Genomic DNA, 21,288 nt, shown 5'->3' with positions numbered 1-21,288 from the left:
GCATTTCCATTTCATGACAACTGATATTAGCTGCCCAAATGAACTGTCCCATTCCACCAGGTATGGCTGGTCGTGCTAATGATCATGGCTATTTGTGTGTCCCCTTTCTTCTCTTTCATTTTCTAGTGGTAGGGAGAAAATATACAGATCAAATTTGTTTACATTATAGTTTGGCACACATTAACTATGAGTCAAAAGTATTACAATGCTGATTTTGATTTAGTGATCTACAATAGCATTAGTTGTTTCTATTTAAGTGCAGGCAAAAGAAATAAACATCCTTTTAATCTTTTTATTCAAAAAGGAATGACAGATACGTAAACACGAGCGAAGTGTCCCAAAGTTTTCCCATATGTAAATCTTAATTCTGTGTTCTTTAAGAGTACATCCCAGGCTGTATCTATTATGTCTTACTTCTTACCATATCTTCCATCTTTCCCAATTTCATAAGCATACTTGAAAGAATCGTCAGTTGAAGGCACACCATCTCGTCGTAACTGAGCCAATGAATGTACATCTAGCAACATCCTAGCACTCTGCTCCTGTTGGGATCGAGCTTTGCGCTGCAAAAGTATGGAAAAAGAAAGAGAGTAAAACATCAGACTGACCAAGCTTATGTTGAATGACTTCCTTTTGTTCAAAACACAGGATTCAGATTTCAAAATGGTTCAAACTGTGTGTAATTTCATTTATGGAATTTGGACTACTAAAGCAGACATATGAAAAACTAAGAAAAGTGATGCGATACAACTGCCAGACTCCCCCACCCAACATAACCAGATGTGCTTCTTGAGCGAAGATCTCACAGTAATGTTTCATAAAATAAATGCTTCTAAAAACAATGTAAGGCACATCATAACCAGAGATAGCTCAGGCTTGATCTACACAGCTACATAATGCAGTATAGATCCATTATATGGGTCTATACAGCCTATATAATGCAGTTTAAACTGCATTATAAGGCACTGTAGATCCAGCCTTATATGCTTGCTTGACAATAATGCTTGCTTGGTAGAGGGCAGCAGGACAGGAAGAAGATCATATTCCAAATAATAATAATAATAATAATAATAATAATAATAATAATAATAATAATAAGTTTATTTATATCCCGCCTCCATCTCCCCCAAAGGGGACTCGGGGCGGCTTACAGCAAAATCGGATAGAAAACAATACAAAATAAAATATGAAACATCAGAGAACAAAACCAATAATAATATATACACAGCAACCGAAAAAAACAAAAAACAAAAAACAAAAGCACAACACGGTATTAAAACATCGAATTAAAAACAATGAGGTTGCAATAGTGGATAAGCAAGGTGCACATTATAAATTACAGATTGTTTAAATAAAGTGCAATAGATTCATTCAAGGTCACATTGGGTAGGGAGGAGCCCTGAATTAAATATCAAGTAATCAGGAAAAGAGCGACCAGTACAAAAGGTCGAGGAGTATAGTTGTAATTATGATGGGAATAGGCGATCTTAACCAAAGGCCTGGGTGAAAAGCCAGGTTTTCAGGCTCTTCCGAAACGCCATCAAGGTGGGGGCTTGCCTGATCTCCCTAGGCAATGAGTTCCAGAGCCGGGGGGCCACTACAGAGAAGGCCCTCTCTCTCGTCCCCACCAACTGCGCTTTTGACGCTGGTGGAAGCGAGAGGAGGGCCTCCCCCGAAGAACGAAGAGACCGTGCAGGTTCATAGGGGGAGAGACGATCTCGAAGGTAGATGGGTCCCAAACTGTTCAGAGCTTTATAGGTAATCACCAGCACTTTGAATTGGGTCCGGAAAATGAACGGCAGCCAGTGGAGCTCCTTAAACAGGAGGGTTGATTGCTCTCTGTATTGGGCTCCCGTCAGAACCAAGGCTGCCGAGCGTTGAACTAATTGAAGTTTCCGGGCCGTCTTCAAAGGCAGCCCCACATAGAGCGTATTGCAATAATCCAATCTAGAGGTAACTAAGGCGTGGACCACCATGGCCAAGTCAGACTTCACGAGGTATGGTCGCAGCTGGCGCACAAGTTTTAGTTGTGCAAAGGCCCTCCCGGCCACTGCCGACACCTGAGCATCAAGTGTCAGCGATGAGTCCAGGAGGACCCCCAAGCTACGGACCTGCGCCTTCAGGGGGAGTGCGACCCCGTCAAGCACAGGTTGCCACCCAATACCCCGATCAGACATATGACTGACCTGGAGGACCTCTGTCTTGTCAGGATTAAGCTTCAGCTTATTCACCCTCATCCAGCCCATCACAGCTGCCAAGCACTGGTCCAGTATCTGGGGGGCTTCCTTAGAGTTTGGTGGAAAAGAGTAGTAGAGTTGGGTGTCATCTGCGTAGAGATGGCACCGCACTCCAAAATTCCGGATGACCTCGCCCAGCGGTTTCATGTAGATGTTGAAAAGCATGGGAGACAGAATGGAACCTTGCGGGACCCCACAGGTCAATGGCCAGGGGTCCGAGCAGGTGTCCCCCAGCTTCACCAACTGGGAACGGCCCTCCAGGAAGGACTGGAGCCACTGCAGAGCAGTACCCCCAAGGCCCATCCCGGAAAGCCGTCCCAGAAGGATACCATGGTCGATGGTATCGAAAGCCGCTGAGATGTCCAAGAGAACCAGCAGGGTCACACTCCCCCTGTCTAGTTCCCTGCAGAGGTCATCCACCAAGGCGACCAAAGCCGTCTCAGTACTCTGACCAAATGAACAGACTTAATCTGAGAAGCCATGGCCCTGAGTCTGAAAGGGCTGCTGGTGACTTGGAGATCTGTCATTCATAGGTTGACTGTAAGATGAAGTAAACTTGAAAGCAGTTAACCACCACAAGAAAAGAATTTGACTGACAAAAGAGGTAAGATTTGCATCTTACTTCAGCATCTTCCTGTGCCAGACAGTCCAAAGCAGCCTTATCCAACTGCACTCCCTTTTCTTCAAGCATTAAGGCAATGAGATCCAGGGGGAATCCCAAATTGCTATAGAGGGACCAGGCAATTTCCACTGCAAGAGAAGGGTGAGGTGGGGAGAAGACGGCATAAATACAGCATAATTACATCAGCCCTGGCCTTGTCTTACACAACTTGCACAAATCTGTCCATGCGAAGCAGGTGAATATAGCACTTAACGAAACATGCAAAATAATCACAGGATGCCTCAAACCTATACCTGTTGATAGACTCTATAAGCTAGCTGGCATTGCCACCCCTTCCATTGTGCAACAGGAAGTTGCTGCTAACTGCGAGAGAAATAAGATTGAACACTGTGAAAGCCATCCACTGCATGGCTATCAGCCTCTTATCAGAAGACTTAAATCAAGGAAAAGCTTCATGAGAACCACCACTCTTATTATTGTTCCCGCAGCAACAACAAGAGTATCCTTCTGGGAAGTTAAACCAGGAAATCCCAAATGGATGGCCCCTCATGAGGGTCTGCCTCCAGAGACAAACCAAGAATGCGAAACTTGGAAGTCCCTGAACAAACTCAGAAGTGGAGTTGGCTGATCAAAAGACAACCTGTCAAAATGGCACTACCTAGAAGAATCCTCCACCTTGTGTGACTGTGGAGCAGAACAAATACCTCCATATCTGAATGCTTGCCCATGGTTTAAAGCTACAGACAATGTGGTCACTGTTGCCTGTTTTTGGCCTAAAATTATTTAGCCACTTGTGCTCTCTCTATTTTATCATTTTTATACTTAGTTATGCAATTCTTTCGACATGAGATAAAAAAGCATAATTACTGGAGAATGGAGAATGGCTGATGGGATTGTCCTACTGTTTGCTCCTTAGCTTGTTTTATTCAGAAATATTTTGTCTCTCCATCAGAGATTGAAGGAATTATTTTGGTATATACTGATCATGCTGGCTGGAGGGGATTTAGAGAGATGGTGCAAAACAAGTAATTTTGCAAATCCTAATCTGAAAAATGAATTTTTGTTGAATTAATACAAATTATGTTGTACTTCAAAGTCCTGTAAAACTCTTGGCTTAAAAGACCATGCTGAAATAAAACAAATTAACAACCTTCTATGTGTTTAAATACTTGTTAAGACAAGTAGCAATACACTTGAATTCTTGTGGAAATTAAAAGGTCAAGAGGAATAAATAATGCAGTTCTATTGCTGTATGACATTTGAACTTGAACTCTGTTTACTTTCATGGATGTTCTCTTTGCTCTTTCCAGAGGGAAAAAAATAAGAAAACTGAAAACAAGAAAAGAATCACAACCTGCGTGTAACTGGGTTCTCTACCTGACTTCAACTATTATGGGGAAAAAGGGCGGAAATTTACCTGGGAAGACTTTGGAATGATCCATCTGCTGCAGTGCTCTGTTTATGACATGGCGTCCCTGCATGAGGGAAGACAGAAATGCAGCCTCGTTTTCACTGATAATGTTCATAACCTGTAGAAAGATCAAAGACAGGTTCAGGGGCAAGTAATTAAACCCTTTATTCAAAAGAAGAAGCAGAAAAGGTTTTAAAGCAAGCCAGAATCTTTAATGAAAAAGCAAGCCAAGAAATTACAAACCATTCTATAGATTTCACTGTATAGTATAGATTAGCAACACTTATTCATGATTATAGTGAAGACATGGAAGAGAGCCTGACTCACTTGCTAGACCAGGGGTCCCCAAACTAAGGCCCGGGGGCCGGATGCGGCCCTCCAAGGTCATTTACCTGGCCCCCACCCTCAGTTTTATAATATATTTTTATATCATTTTAAATAATATAATATATTATATATACATATAATATTGATAAAATATTATAATGTTATACAATATAATATTAATAATACCATATAATAATATTAATTATATGATATATATTACATATAATATTACAGTATAGTGGTATAGTTCAATATAGTAATATATAATGCTAATATTGTGCTATGCTACTAATATAATATATTGTATGTACATACAGTTGCTCTGAGGCCCCTTCGGGGTGAGAAGGGCGAGATATAAATGTAGTAAATAAATGTAGTAAATGAATAAATAAATAATTTCAGACTTAGGCTCGCCCAAGTGTGACTTGAAGGCACACAACAACAACAACAATCCTAATTAACTTGACTATCTCATTGGCCAGAAGCAGGCCAACACTTCCCATTGAAATCCTGATAGGTTTATGTTGGTTACAATTGTTTTCATTTTTAAACATTGTATTGTTCTTTCATTGTTGTTGTTGTTTTGCACTACAAATAAGACACGTGCAGTGTGCATAGGAATTTGTTCGGGTTTTTTTCCAAATGATAATTCGGCCCCTCCATAGTCTGAAGGATTGTGGACCGGCCCTCGGCTTTAAAAGTTTGAGGACCCCTGTGCTAGACCCTACTCCTTTTATGTTAGTTTGTGAATCAAGTGAATAATGTAGATAATGAAGTACAGTTGCTTAAGTGTTGGACTGGGACTTCAGAATTCCAAGTACAAGTCCTCACCAACTATGATGGGCCAAGCTCTCATCTCACAGGGTTATTGTGAGAATAGAGAAGGGAGGAGGACTTGAAATAAGTAGAGGACAATCAGGATAGAAATATTACAAATATATAAAAAAAATAAAAAGGCAGATTTGGGAATACGGTGGTTGCTATTTTTTTTTTGGTCTTCCATCATAATGAATAATAAATAATAAAAGTTTATTTTTAACCCATCCTCTCACCCTGAAGGGATTCAGGGTGGCTAAGTTCATTGGATTTGATTCATTTAACTATAAGAGAACAGACAATAAGGCTATAGGCCAAAGTGAAATAGGAAACTCAGTGGACTTTTCCTGTGTTGGAGAAATCCAACAAAAGATCAGAAGGTAAATGAATTGTGCTTGCCAGAACAGAATAAAGAATGCTATAGATGTTGTGGGGGTTTTTTAAAATAAAAAAACAAACACTGGGAGATCTGAAACACAGCTATTTTAATTGTACCTACAGCCTGGTTTATATATTGAAAAATAAAATGCCCAGTATTGGCCTGGGCAATGTGGAAGAGAAAACCTGGATTTTATAGATCTGTATTCATATTCCATACTGATCAGGTTGTCGCTTCCAGAGTTTTAGTTATTCTAATTAGTAGTAAGAGTGATCAGTTTCATTAAACATGGTCAGTGCAAGCACAGAAAAAGTCCCAATTTGTCCTACATTTGAATAACATACAACAATCATGTGAATTTTAACATGTCCCTTGTCAGTATATGGCACTTTCAAGCATGTTCTGGTGATGGGGAACAGGCATATTAGTGTGTGATAGCAAAAATTTGTGCATGAAAAGACAGGAAAAGAATCCTGCACAACCATGAGACTGAAAAAAAGTGATTTCCTACATAAATGATCATGAATTCTGGTCCGTTTACCAGATGCATGGACATGTGAGAATTAATGATGCCTCACTTTATGTGACCCAAAACACAACACTTTCATGTTGGACGAGGAAATGGCCCAAACTCTCTGCACAGTTGTGTATCGCAATATAATACATGGAGCAATTCTCTTCCGGCATGTGTCTTTTAAAAATATTGTTCTTCCAAGTGTAGTCATGTTTGAATTAAATATAAGGGGCAAATTATGCTAGGCTATTTCCATTATTATAAATATTACAATAAAATGATTTTTACATAATGCTTTGAATATGTTTCCTTTCAACATTCAAATTAAATGTTTTCAAATGACAATATATTCCACATCTTTGCTAGACACAACTTGGAGTCTATTTCAGCTGCTCACCTTGTCTGTATCCCTGTGTAGCTCTGGATAAGCATCTCCCTGCAAAGGAAGAATCATTGACTATTAAATGGCATCACTGTACATAATCCCAAGGTCCCACTTGATGCCTTTTTATTATTTTTCCGAGTTATCTCAGAGCCTTTCAAGTCAACAATTACTCTAAAAAGACTGCAGACAGAAAAATAAGGTCTTAATTACCAGGATTTCTACAACAACAGGAACCAAGTTGGCCAGGAAACCATGGAGAACCTCAGAGCAAAATCGCACAGCCCTACGCAAGATGTGACGCAGAACAAGCCTGCAAGCGAGAAAGTTGTTCATTCAAAGTTAGCACTCTGGGCCAGAAGGATATTTCACTTTTCCCATCCAAAAGTCACAAAGCCTCTCAAGTCATATCCCCCAAAGCATTTATCCAGTTAGCTTCTCACACACATGAACAATCATTGTCAGATTTACAATCAACTTCTCCTTTTTCCCAGATATCAATTTTCCTTTTTTATAGCTAAGATGGGGACAATCTCTAATTGTTTGCTTTTTGAATTAGAAAAGTGATATTAAGAACAGAAGGGCAGAAATAAAGTGACACCTAAAGGGAGTGACAAATAAGTAGTTAAAATTAGCAGGCAATGCGTTTGAGAGTCATAGGCCCCTTCTATACAGCTGTATAAAATCCTCATTATCTGCTTTGAACTGGATTATATGGCAGTGTAGACTAAAATAATCCAGTTCAATTATCTGGATTATTTTAGTGCAGCTGGTAAACTGGCTAGGATTTCTGGGAGTTGTAGGCCAAAACCATCTGGGGCCCCCAGGTTGAGAACCACTGTCTTAGTGAATGTTTTGCTTTGATAACCTAGATTATTTGGCAATGTAGAAAGGACCATAGAGTACTTTTAGTAGCACTTTCAGTAGATAGCTGTTTAGAATGTTCAGGTACTCTATTTTTCCTGTATGTTTGAATAAAAAATATTTTCAAAAAACATCTTTTCCCCACAGTCAGTTTGGTGTAGCAGCTGTAAACTAGCCCTGAGGATACTCAGGTTCAGACCCTCACTCAACCATGAAGTTTCACCTGATGATTTTGAAACAGTAACTGTCCTTCAGCCTAATCCATTTTATACATCATGGATATGTTATGTGTATAAAAATGAGAAGGCCCATGAAAACAAGACATAGATATTATTACAAATCCACATACAGTAGAGTCTCAGTTATCCAACACTCACTTATCCAACATTCTGGATTATCCAACACATTTTTGTAGTCAATGTTTTCGATATATCGTGATATTTTGGTGCTAAATTTGTAAATACAGTAATTACTACATAGCATTAATGTGCAATGAACTACTTTTTCTGTCAAATGTGTTGTATAACATGATGTTTTGGTGCTTAATTTGTAAAATCATAACCTATTTTGATGTTTAATAGGCTTTTTCTTAATCCCTCCTTATTATCCAACGTTCTGCCGGCCCGTTTATGTTGGATAAGTGAGACTCTACTGTATTTTCTAACTCTACTCAAGACTGTGTAGTCTCTCTGCCTGTGATTCCATTTGTTGTGTCCAGATAGCTTTCTCTTTCAAAATTGGTCCAGATCTCCATCCTACCCAAGCTCCTCTAAGGCCCCTTCTACACACAGAATCATAGAATAATAGAGTTGGAAAAGACCTCAAGGGCCATCTAGTCCAACCCCCTGCCAAGCAGGAAATGCCATATAAAATCCAGATTGTCTGCACGGAACTGGATTTTATGGCAGTGTAGACTCATATAATCCAATTCAAAGCAGATAATGTGGATTATCTGCTTTAATAATCTGGATTATATGGTAGTGTAGAGGGGGCCAAAGACCCGACTCGCCTTTTGGTCCCCACCAACCCTTTTGAATGCATTTCTTCCTTACTCGGCACCAGACATGCCTGGATAAACACCATCAGCTATGCATATGGACAGGGTTCGCACGTGATCTGCCACCACTCTGTAGGCCATGTTCACACCACCAGCGTCGGCTTCTCCAACCAAGCCCTGGTAGTTGGGCCCACCACAACCCTGGAAAAAAATGAACACGGATATGTTTTAGAAACCTTAAATGGAAAACCGTGTTGTACAATTCTCTGCAATTCATGTGGCAGATGTTTCTTTCAAATGATCCAGTCCAATTTCTCTCCAAAGGTCCCAGAACAAAAACTGCAGAAAAGAGGATTTCAGTTTAATATTAAGAAGATATTATAATGACAAGGGCTGGTTAACAGGGGATACTCCAGCTGCAAGACTCTAGCACCAAAAGGTAAGTGGAAATAGATGTCCTCCAAGGAAGTGGATGGAAAACTACTTCTGATTTTGATTTCTTGAGGTTTTTAGCCAGTTTAGGGTGAGAATACCTAATAGGATAATTGTTATTCATTGCTCATATTATGCAGTTCTATCTTTATTTGTAGTCAATTTGTTAGTAGCCAATGTTTTTGTAGTCAATGTTTTTAATACATTGCGATGTTTTGGTGCTAAATTTGTAAATACAATAATTACTACATAATGTTACCGTATATTGAACTGCTTTTTCTGTTGATTTGTTGTAAAAACATGATGTTTTGGTGCTTAATTTGTAAAATCATAACATAATTTGACGTTTAATAGGCTTTTCCTTAGTAAAAGGTAAAGGTTTCCCCTGACGTTAAGTCCAGTCGTGTCTGACTCTGGGGGTTGGTGCTCATCACCATTTCTAAGTCAAAGAGCTGGCATTGTCCGTAGACACCTGCAAGGTCATGTGGCTGGCATGACTGCATGGAACGCCGTTACCTTCCCGCCGGAGCGGTACCTATTGATCTATTCACATTTGCATGTTTTTGAACTGCTAGGTTGGCAGAAGCTGGAGCTAACAGCTCTCACTCCGCTCCCCGGGTTTGAACCTGGGACCTTTCGGTCTGCAATTCAGCGCTTTAACACACTGAGCCACCAGAGGCTTTTCCTTAATCCCTCCTTATTATCCAACATTTTTCCTTATCCAACATTCTGCTGGCCCGTTTATGTTGGATAAGTGAGACTCTATTGCAGTTGGAAGGATCCCTATAAAGTATCAACTCCAATCCACCTGTTAATGCAGGGTCGTCACCTATCTAGCCTCTTTTTGGAGATGTCCAGAAAAAGAGAGCACACAACCTCTCGATGTAATTGAGTCCATTATCAATGCTATTCATCAAGCAGTAACTGAACAAGGCTTACCTCTGAGCAGACAAGTACAGGATTGCATTGCAAACCTTGCTGAGGTAGTGCTGAAGCATTGATGACTTTATTCCAGAGCATGGGTGGCTGTTGAAGAGTGTCAAAAGTCTTTGAAATTGGGATAGGCAACAGTGATCCTCTTTTTGGACTATCATAAACTCAAACCCCGGAGCCCCCGATGGCGAAGTGGGTTAAACCACGGACTGCTGAACTTGCTGACCGAAAGGTCGGCGGGTTGAATCCAGGGAGTGTGCTGAGCTCCCATTGTTAGCCCCAGCTTCTGCCAATCTAACAGTTCAAAAACATGCAAATGTGAGTAGATCAATAGGTACTGCTCCAGCGGGAAGGTAACAGTGCTCCATGCAGTCATGGCAGCCACATGACCTCGGAGGTGAGCACCACCCCCCAGAGTCAGACATGACTGGACTTAATGTCAAGGGGAAATCTTTACCTTTTTAAACTCAAACCACTGGCTATTTGGGTTAGGGCTGATGGGCATTGTAGGTCAAATACTTCTGGAGAGTTACCCTTGCCCATGCCAGGTCTAAAGAGACAAGGCTATGCAGCTGTGATCAAGCAACATTATTCTTTGCTCACATTGGGTGTGCTTTCCAGCTAAATGAAAAACCAATAAAGAAGCGAGTCACTGTAAACTCTCTGCTCACCTGTAAGAGGCAATTATTCCTCCTTGGTGAATAGCTATCCAACTACTTACAATTTCTCTTAGTTACCAATATCAGAATTTGATTCCCAGTAACCCAGGTCTATGAAAGATCTATGAACACAGATCTATGACAGATCTTTGACAGATATCAATAAAGGTCATGCAGGCTAGAGCCTACCAAGTGGGTATTATAGTTTTTACATATAAACCTTCCCATGGAAGTTTCAGCTGATGTTCTTCAGGTATCTTGATAATTACCTTATGGATTGCATCCAGGATTGGCGTGAAGAGGTCAGTGTCATAATTTGAGCGCTTGTTCTGCAGGATAGTCATCAACCTTTCCAGGCCCATTCCTGTGTCAACGTGATGCTGAGGCAACTGATGTAGCCGTCCATCTGCCTCCCTGGCAATACACCAGTCACCAATGAAAGGAAGAGGGGAAAAGACAGATATGAGCGGGAAGCTAAAGTTTTATTCATGAAACATCTTGTGCAAACGGAAATATAACAGAAAGTGATGGAAGGGAAAAGTCAGAGAAAAACTGATAAAAGAATCACAACCAGAACACAGCAGCAGGTAAGTCTCCTTATAAGAAGTGAAGCCTTAGCATGAGCCCAGAACCCAAGTAATCCCATCATTTCCTACCTGTTGTATTGCATAAAAACCAAATTCCAAATCTCCACCACGTCGGGGTTGCCCTTGTTCACCATTGCTGCTGCATTCCTGCCACCACCTATGTGATCATAATGGATTTCTGTGCAGGGGCCACAGGGGCCACTATCGCCCATTTCCCAGAAATTGTCTTTCATTTCAAAGGGAAGTACATGGCTGGGAGACAGCCTGCAAAGCAAAAAGAGAACAGCGAATAGGGGCAGAGCAATCAATCCTTTGTCTAAGTGCCTGGTTCTTCAAATCCCAAAGAGTTGGATAGACGACTTGTTCCTTCAAGTCATTTCCAGCTTATGGCAACTCCAAGGCAAACTTATAATGGGGTTTTCTTGTCAAATATTATTCAGAGGGGGTTAGCCTGAGACATGCCTGAGGCTACCCTGTAGGTTTCCATGATTGAGAAGGGATTTGAATCTTGGTCTCTCAGAATGTTAGTCCAGCATTCAAACCACTTTACCAAACTGACTCAAAAGAGAAATATCACTTAACTTTGTTGCTTATAGTGTTAGTTTATTGTTCTTATACTTCTTTACCATACTGTTATTAAAATGAAAAAGAAAACTGCAGAGTATGTCACTTTTTGTCACTATTACAACTTGGCCAATATTTTGACTGAGGCATCTCACCAGGGATGGATAGCATCCAACCTTTATGAATTCCAGTCTCTTTTATATCCCAGGCCTCATCTCATGTCAATATGTAGACTTAAACTGAACTACAAGAGTCAACAATAGTAGGCTCATTGAATAAAAAGCTGAATGGCAAACTAATACTTGAGTAAATCACACTAATTCAATAGGTTTACTGTATTCTCGTTTGGGACTAATAATTAGATTCCAACTATAGATTGTTAAATCTTTCCCTTTTTATATTGCTGGTGTCATGTTTAGTTACAGTACTCATTATTTGCTTAAAGTTTTGTACATATTAAATCAACTATCCAATCCACCACTGGCTAAATTCCAACTGTGTCAAATAATCCATATAGACTGCTGTGAGTTTACCAGGCTGTATGGCCATGTTCCGTAAGCATTCTCTCCTGATGTTTCACCCACATCTATGGCAGGTTTATTATTTTAAAAACCTCTAAAATCAGTACAATAAATAAAGAACAACACTCAGAAGACGGGAATTCCAGACATGCAACAGTCAGGGCCAGCTAACACCTCCCAACAAAGATACTCCCAGGCAGAAAGCAGCCAGGCTTTGAAGCTGCAAGGCTATTCAATGCTAATCAAGCTGGCCAATTGCAACATTCACACCTGCTTCAAACAGGCAAGAGTTCTTTCTCCCTCCTTGGACATTTCACAGATATATATATACCCCATTTGCCTAGTTTCCAACAGATTTCACAACCTCTGAGGATGCCTGCCATAGATGTGGGCAAAATGTCAGGATAGAATACTTCTGGAACATGGTCATACAGCTGGAAAGGTCACAGCAACCCAGTGATTCTGGCCATGAAAGCCTTCGACAACATAAATCCATATAGAATAAGAAGCATTACTACAAAGAGCTCTGGTAAAAACTGAATCACATTTTTGTAAATTGGTCTCTCTTTTTTCTCTCGCATACATACCCCTGGTTAAGCCAAATTTCCCTGGTCTCTTCATCTGCACTCAGACCAAGTGCGGCATTGCCTCCAAAATAGGTCACATAGAGGTGATCCTTTGGGATTTCATAGACTTCTGTTAAAAGCTCCCATGCCATTTTACAGGCTTCTTCCTGGGGATGAAGACAGTAATGAAATGATGGTACATTATAACCAAACGTCTGGATAAGAAAGCTACTTCTTTAATGCAAAAGAGATGGATGTGGTTTCTTTATCTTACAACTGAAGACAGGGTGATACAGAGGGAAGTGTAATGCCCTGAAACAAAATATTCAAGAAGATTCCTGCTCAATCACTTGTTCACTGGGAGACTGTGGACAACACACACTTTCCATTAAGTTACCATGTTTAACACAATGAATCCCTTGAAAGGGAAAGTTCAATTGCAAATAATCAGATAAAAAGTGAAATTAACAGTAAATCTATTTGTTTGCCCTAATTAGAACAGATCTATTAAATCAATGGAAACTTAACATCAACATTTATACAAGTTCCATTTATTTAACAGAATACTGTACATACTTGGAACAAACTATTAGATTTATGAATAAACTATTAGATTAGATCATGAATGCAAGATGCCCTTTTTATATGCTTGCTCTGATTCATATTATTTACAGCAGCTTTCCCCAACTTGGGTAAAGTCATATGGGCTGAGAACAATGTACATTTGCAGGATACCAGGATGTGGAATGAATAAAAGAGGAATGTCTATCAAGTTAAAACACCCCATAGAGGACAATACTCTGTCTACAGAAAGCAGGGGAAAATAATATTCTTCTCATTCAGATATTTTTCTGTACAAAGTGTCTTTTCCTCAACAAAGGTGAGCAAACAAAAGATTTTTCTGACTCTGGGTTGTTGTGAGTTTTTCAGGCTATATGGCCATGTTCCAGTAGCATTCTCTCCTGACTTTTGCATGCATCTGTGGCCGGCATCGTCTGAGGGAACATGGCCTTACAGCCCAAAAAATTCACAGCAACTCAGTGATTCCAGCCATAAAAGCCTTCGACAACACATTGAGCATCTCTATGGGGAGACACTGTTTCCTGACTCTATTTGTCATTCAGGTGATTTAGATACAAAGCATTACCACCCGACCCAAAAACTGTTTCTACAGTATACAACATAATCAAAATACTACCAGGAAGATCTAGTATTTTCTTTATGAGTGTAGCTCAATCTCTTACTTTGAAGTAATCTCCAAAAGACCAGTTCCCCAGCATTTCAAAGAATGTATGATGGTAAACGTCTCGGCCCACATCTTCCAAATCATTGTGCTTCCCACCTGCACGCACACACTTCTGGCTGTTCACCACTCGCCGGTAACGTGTCATCTCACTCCGGGGATCTGCTGTGCCCAGAAAAATGGGCTTGAACTCGAAAGATAAGAAGGGAATAGAAAGTAAATCTCTCACACATCAGAGCTGTGCTTGAGGGAAAGGCATCCCAGAATCTGTCAGATCTAAATCTAAACTGATGCTAGCGAAAAGAAAACCCATTCTCCCATATCTGGATGGGAAATGAGAGTGCAGCATGTACATGGCAATGGGCCAAAACCATAATTTCATTTTGGGCCCTTCCACACGGCCTTATAACCCAGAATACCAAGGCAGATATTATCACAATATCTGCTTTGAACTGGGTTATCTGAATCCACACTGCCATATATTCCAGTTCCGAGCAGAAATGGTGGGAATTCTTACCTTGATATTCTGGGTTATTTGGATGTGTAGAAGAGCCCATGGTTTAATAATACAGGCTACTTTGCTCAATTACTTTATTAGCTACATTAAATACGAATCTCTATTCCAGTTGGTCATAACACTTCAGTATTAGTATCTACAATAAGTTCAAAACGTAAATCTTGCTGCCATCTGAGGCTCCTGTTTGAATACCAAATGTTGTTAATCCATAATGGCATTTTGACAATTGTTTTACACTCACTTTTCTAAGCATTGAATTTGTTATAAATAACAAAGGACGTAGTTTTAAAAGAGAATTTTCAGGGATACTTCCAATGACTCTAAGTCCCGTATGTCCTGATTTACTGCTGTTTGACCTAATTTGAAAAACGCTGATGCTTGGGGAAAGAGCTGCTAAAGAGAGGAAGTTACTTTTCAAAGATAAATACATCAGGACAGAACTGGTTAGCTAGTGCTCCCCAAGTTTCCCAGATGTTTGGAGTTATGCTTGCAACAGAAGTAGATAAGCCTGGCTTGCGGATACAATGCTCAGGGTCAGTGACATGGAAGTGCCATTGTTTAAAGAATCATGTGTTGCTTTTTGCTTGTTAGAACAGAGAAACCCATGGAAATGTATGTTAATTAAAATGCTTGTGACATAATAAATTTTAGACCAAAGAAATGATTGACCTTTGAAGACCAATAAGAATGTGTTTTCAACTTTCTGTGAAAGTGATAAAAAGCCTTGCAACCCCATTTCAGATTGCGAGAAAACCTTTGATTGCATTCCTGTATGCATTTTGTCGTTATTGTTATGGCCCCGCAAGAAACAGTTTGAAGATCCAACTTTCATAGTGTCCTTCCTCGCCCTCTCTGTTGGAAGGGGGTTCCTGCTTTCAACTTTGGATTAAAGGAGTACTTCACTATCATAAGCATGTTGATTTCAAAGTGCCAGAAGACACACAAGATGGCTTCAGTAACTCAGCTAAAAAGGCCAATGTGATTCTAGGCTGCATCAATAGTAGTTATGTGTCCAGATCGAGGAAGGTCATAGTCCCATTCTCTTCTGCTTCGGTCAGACCTCGCCTGGAATGACACTGTGTCTAGTTCTGGGCACAATTCAAGAAGGATACTGGTATGGAGTGGGGCAACCAACATGATGAAGGGTTTGGAAACCGAGCCCAAGGAGGAATGGCTGAAGAAGCCAGGTATGCTAGCTTGGAGAAGAGAAGGCTGCGAGGGGATATGAGAGCTATGTTTAAATATTTGAAAGGATGTTACATTGAGGAGGAGGCGGCAAGCTTGATTTCTGCCTCACTAGAGTCTAGGACACAATGGATTTAAACAACAGGAAAACGATTTAAACAACATTAGAAAATCTTCCTGATGGTAAGAGCTGTTCGGTGGTGTAATATGCTGCCTGGGAGTGTGGTGGAGGCTCCTTCTCTGTAAGCAGAGACTCGAAAAACATCTGTCGGGAGTGCTTTGATTGTGCATTCCTACTTCGCTGAATGGGGTTGGATTAGATGGCCCTTGGGGTATCTCTAGGATTCTAACTGATGAGTAAACTATCTCCTCCCATCACGTGGAGAAGTTTAACAGGAGCAGCGCCATCAGAAGAGGGCTCTAATAATGAAAAGGTGGAAGGGAACACCCCAGCCCGACATAGTCTCCGCAGCCATGCGAGGTAGGAACTGTTCTGCAGAGCCTGTGTTTTCACCCGCGCCGTTTTTGATAGCGCACCTGGTTCATCCCCGCGTTGACGAAGAGCAGCCCGGGATCCGCCCGCGGTCGCACAGGGGACGATGCCACCACCTGGTGCCCATACTTCTCCTGGAAGAACCGAATAAAGCTCTGCCGCACCCGCGCGGAGGACAGGGAGGCCGCCCGGCAAGTCTGGCAGGAGCGGCAGGACCAAGCCGGGGGCAGGCGAAGGAAACGCCGCGCCGAAGCCTGGACTGCCGCCGCCGCCGCCGCCATCTTCACTGAGGGCGGAATCTCTGCCTCAGGGTTCGAAATGACCAAAGAACTATGAAACGAGAAAGTATATAAAGGGCTCTGCCGGCTGAGAATTGCGGGATTGCATCTGACTTTTTTGCTATGGTTGATCCCGCCTGTAGAATTTGGTGTACTCCGAACAGAGTGGCTGCTTAAAACATTCTCTTACCGGTAGCAAAATTTCTTTTTTATTTCTAAAGAAATAAATACATACAGAAACCTACTAAACAACTGTCCTATCTACTAAAGCTAAATTCTGTTGGTGTATTCTGGATTGCTGCGAGTTTTCCGGGCTGTATGGCCATGTTTCAGAAGCATTATCTCCTGACGTTTCGCCTGTATCTATGGCAGGCATCCTCGGAGGTTGTGAGATGTTGGAAACTAGGCAAGAGGGGTTTATATATCTGTGGAAGGTCCAGGGTGGGAGAAAAAAATTGTCTGTTGGAGGCAAATGTTAATGTAGCAATTGGCCATAAAAACCTTTGAAAATACATATTCTATTCTGCTCCACAAATACATAAAATATGACTTCTCACCTTCCCACCCATAATCTAAATCTATACCATTCTAAACAGTTCATCTACACTATTGGATAATACGATTTGACACCACTTTAAATGCCAGGACTCCATGCTATAGAGTTAAAAGAGTTGTAGTTCTACAGCCTTCCCTTCCAATGAGGGCTGATGCCTTATTAAATTACAACTCCTAACTTTATAATTCTATGATTTAATTTTATAAGAATTTTTTAAATACATAAGTGGAAAAATGTACAATTAAAATTATTAAGGAATAATGTCACTCCACTCCCTCCATATTTTCTCCAATCATGGAGTTTCTAAACTATGATGTTAAAGTGGATAATAGTACCATCTATGACCAATTTTCAAAGCATTTGCTCTCAGTTGTGCTGAAATTTATTTATACACATGGGTTTTCCAAATTGTCCAATTGTTTCTCTTCGGTTTAAAACCCTAGATCTAATTCCCATACTTGCCTCTATTCATTTAATGTTCCAAATTTTACTTCCTGAATTATCTAATAGATTTTAGAAACTTGCCCTTTTATTTAATTCAGTTGGTCATTAAAAATGGATTCCAATATTATTAGCACTCTCATATATATTAATTTGTAAATGGGAAATTAAGTCCCATCATTTCTCTTCTTTTTTAAACCCTTAATCTGATTCCCATATCAATCTCAATCCAGTTATGATTATATAAATTACTAGCTTTGCCCGGCCACGTGTTGCTGTGGCTTATGGGAATCATTTGTTGGCCAGGTGGAATAGCAGTGAATAGCCTTACAGCCTCAAAGCCTGGCTGTTTTCTGGAGTAGCTGGAGTAGCACTCTCAATCAAAGAGCTTCTTTAAAGCCTGGATACTTCCTTTGTAGGGGAATTATTGTTTGGCCAGCTTGAATTGCACTGAATAGTCTTGCAGCTTAAAAGCCTGGCCGCTTTCTACATAGGCCAGGTTGAATGGGACCGAGTAGCCTCGTGGCTTCAAACTTGGGGGTCTTTCACCTAGGGGAAATCTTGGTTAGCAGGTTGAATAGCACTGAATAGCCTTGCTGCTTGCAAGCCTGACCACTTTCTACCTTGCAGAATCCTTGGTTGGCCAGTTTGAAAAGCAATTAATAATCTCGGTGCGGCAGGTATGAATGCTGCAATTAGCCACCTTGATTAGCATTTAATGGCCTTGCAGCTTCAAAGCCTGTCTGCTTCCTGCCTGGGGGAATCCTTTGTTGGGAGGTGTTAGCTGGCTCTGATTGTTTCCTTTCTGGAATTCCCAATTTCCCTACTTTCAGAGTGTTGCTCTTTATTTACTGTCCTGGTTTTAGATATTATATTGTTCTGTATTATTATACCACAGTAATTATTTCATATTATATTTACAACCTTATATTATCTGTTTAGAACTGGATTATATGAGGCCCCTCCTACAGAGCTGTATAAAATCTACACTGAACTGGATTATATGGCAGTATGAACTCTAGATCATCCAGTTCAAAGGAGATACTGTGGATTATCCTGCCTTGGCATTCTGAGTAATATAGCTGTGTGGAAGGAGCTTGAGTCTACACTGCCATATATCCAGTTCAAATCAGATAATCTATATTTTATAGGCCATGTCGAAGAGGCCTAACTGCCTGTGCCCTGTGCACCATCTTGGCTGAGGGAGTTGCTAGGACACGAAGGGGGGGGGGGGGTGCTAAATGCAGCAGAGCCTACTTTTCTAACTGGCATTTAAGTGGAGAAAGGCTCTTCCTCATCCTCTGTAATTTGGACTATTTTTCTAGGTTTTTTTATTGAAAGATATATTTTGGATGACTATGTCTTTTGTGGCCAAATGTGGTGTGATTTGGTTCAGTGGTTTTGTTGTTTACTCCATAGTAAAACAAACATTACATTTTTATATATATAGACAACCATATCATATCTATCTGTCACGAATGGCTGAAATGAATCATAAAGTACTTCGTTCATTAGCATCTGTGTGTGTTTTATAAGACCAGGATAAGTCAGGCAAATACTTTTTCAGATGATCATTTCTATTTGTGTTTGTTTTAATTCCAGGGAAACAACTATTCCAGAGAGCAAGATAAATAACACCATGTAATAAAGTTAGATTTTTTTCTGTTCCTGGTTTGAAAGTGTTATTTCCTGTTTAATTATGTGGTACTTACTTTTAAAGTAGTTGTAATACTCCAGAAACTTCATTTTTGTCACTACTACAAACTATGTTGAATTGGTTGAGACTCTGTGAGATATTCATTGAAAAACTATAGCAAAATGTGTTGCAGGATGTCCCGCAAAAACAAAGTTTTTGCAGTTTAATACACTTTTTCCATGTTTTCGTGATAGAACTAATTAGGGAATGACTTTTATAACCCAGGAACAAAAACTGTTACATAGTGACATCGGATGGATTCATTGCACAAACTACCTTCCAAGTTGATCTCGCAATAAAGATGTGGTGACTGCACAACATCCTAAACCAAACTTCAAGTTTCTCAGATATTTGAACCAGTTTCCAGTTTCAGTGCTGGCAATTTAAGACACAAAATGCATGTGGGGGGTGGTCCATTAGTTTCTTTGTCAGGCCAGCCTTTTGAAATACAAATAAAAACTGAAGAACGCTGACTGGTATCTCAGATTTTCATGCAACGACAAACACTGTAATTGTTTGGTTTTGGAAACATACAAGTATGAATATGGGTCATCCAAACAGGAGACACAAAAAGGCCAGGCAGCGCCCGCGGGACTTGAACCATGGAGGTGGAGAACAATTAAACAAATTGTTGTTAATCGAAGGAACCGCAAGGCTACACCGACCTGAGGGACTACTGTTGGTCTGGAGACATAAGAGGCTGCCAAGCAGGAAACGTCACTGAGCAAAACACTGATCTGAATCCTTGCACACACAAAAGCCTAGCGTTTGAAGAAACCCCAAGGGCCATCTCGTCCAGCTCCCTCCTGCCATGCAAGAAGACACAATAAAGCACTCCTGACAGATAGCCATCCAGTCTCTGCTTAAAAATCTCCAGAGAAAGAGACTCCGAGGCAGCACTTTCCACTGTCAAATAGCTCTTATCGGCAGGAAGTTCTTTCTAATGTTTAAGTTCTTCCTAAGCCACATTTTAATAATAATAATAACAACTTTATTTTTCTATCCCACCTCTATCTCTCCGCAGGGATCCAGGGCGGCTAAGTCCAAAGAACAAATAATGAGTAAGGTAAAATACATATAAAAACAGCATCTTCAAACAGATAAAACACATTAAAACCAAGGAATACAATATAATAATAATAAAAAACATAAAAGGACCACAGTTTAGTAACAAAGTGAATAAAGTGGGAGGGGGGTCTAGGCAAAAGTAAAAAGATATGTATTGTAATGCCATTTGGGAGCGTAAATGGACAAAGTGCTAAACATTCTCTAAGATAATTAGAGTGAGGTAGGAATTCATGTTATTTCCAACAGAGAGAAGAGTAAAGTGCGATGTTGTGAATTCGTTTAAGTGGGGCTTTGTTCATGGGGACTAATTATTCAAAAGCTTCTCTTGCTTGTCACTAGAATGAAGTTAGATAAGCCAAATAGTGGGGAAAACAGTACATTTCAGGGATGCTCTACTAACAATTTCTGCATCCAAAAGTAAGAATAAGGATTTGGAAAGTAAAATGTCTTGTATTATTCCTGTTATGTGATGCAAGACTCAAAATAGTCAGAACCTGGGAAAAACTAGAGAATTTATCAATAAATAATTAGTTAAATGAGATGTAGGCTCTAGCCCTGTTGGAAAAGTAAACCTTTAAATTAGGATGAGCAAAAGGACAAGTAAAAGATGATCTGCTTGATAATTTGTGGAAGCCATTTAGCTTCATGTGTAAAAAATAATAAGGGTGATTCAAACCATCAAACGCCCAGTAAAGTTTGTGGATGAACAATTGCAAAACATACTATAATGATAATTAATGAAATTAGAATAAGTAGAAAGAACAGAAATGTATTTTCATTAATAAAAGTAAAAGAAAAAAGTGAGTTTGTGAAAGTCACTTGGAGGGAGGGAGGAAGATGTAAGGGAAGGAGAGGAAGTGTTTGTGTATGTGTGAGAGAGAGAAAAAGAGAGAGAAACAATGTTTGTCCAAGAGTTTGTGGGAAAATGCAGATAAATTTCACCAAGGCAGATAAACAAAAAAGGGAGTGTGAAGGAGGCAAATGTGTGGGTGGAGGAGAA

At 40.2% G+C, this 21,288-nt stretch overlaps 1 protein-coding gene and 1 long non-coding RNA gene across 2 annotated transcripts in view; one reads left to right on the top strand and one right to left on the bottom strand.

The window, feature by feature from the left end:
- The window catches only part of aars2 (alanyl-tRNA synthetase 2, mitochondrial), a 35,650-nt gene extending 19,104 nt beyond the window's left edge, over window positions 1-16,546 (bottom strand). Inside the window, exons 1-11 of the mRNA XM_003215913.4 lie at window positions 16,294-16,546; window positions 14,056-14,244; window positions 12,833-12,978; window positions 11,230-11,424; window positions 10,843-10,987; window positions 8,605-8,750; window positions 6,902-7,001; window positions 6,704-6,742; window positions 4,277-4,388; window positions 2,860-2,987; window positions 422-563 (exon numbers count right to left, since the gene is read on the bottom strand). Coding sequence (XP_003215961.2) covers window positions 422-563; window positions 2,860-2,987; window positions 4,277-4,388; window positions 6,704-6,742; window positions 6,902-7,001; window positions 8,605-8,750; window positions 10,843-10,987; window positions 11,230-11,424; window positions 12,833-12,978; window positions 14,056-14,244; window positions 16,294-16,530 — 1,579 coding nt within the window. The 5' untranslated portion in view covers window positions 16,531-16,546. The remainder of the gene's footprint in view (window positions 1-421; window positions 564-2,859; window positions 2,988-4,276; window positions 4,389-6,703; window positions 6,743-6,901; window positions 7,002-8,604; window positions 8,751-10,842; window positions 10,988-11,229; window positions 11,425-12,832; window positions 12,979-14,055; window positions 14,245-16,293) is intronic.
- A 57-nt stretch (window positions 16,547-16,603) lies between these two features.
- LOC134297085 (uncharacterized) lies at window positions 16,604-19,693 on the top strand. Its single transcript, XR_010003813.1, has 2 exons — window positions 16,604-16,719; window positions 19,127-19,693. It is a non-coding gene; the product is annotated as an uncharacterized LOC134297085 (long non-coding RNA).
- Window positions 19,694-21,288: the final 1,595 nt, after the last annotated feature.

The sequence above is a fragment of the Anolis carolinensis genome, chromosome 1 (assembly GCF_035594765.1).
Source record: "Anolis carolinensis isolate JA03-04 chromosome 1, rAnoCar3.1.pri, whole genome shotgun sequence".
NCBI classification, from domain to species: Eukaryota; Metazoa; Chordata; class Lepidosauria; order Squamata; family Dactyloidae; genus Anolis; species Anolis carolinensis.
This window is presented reverse-complemented; position numbering and strand designations above follow the sequence as displayed.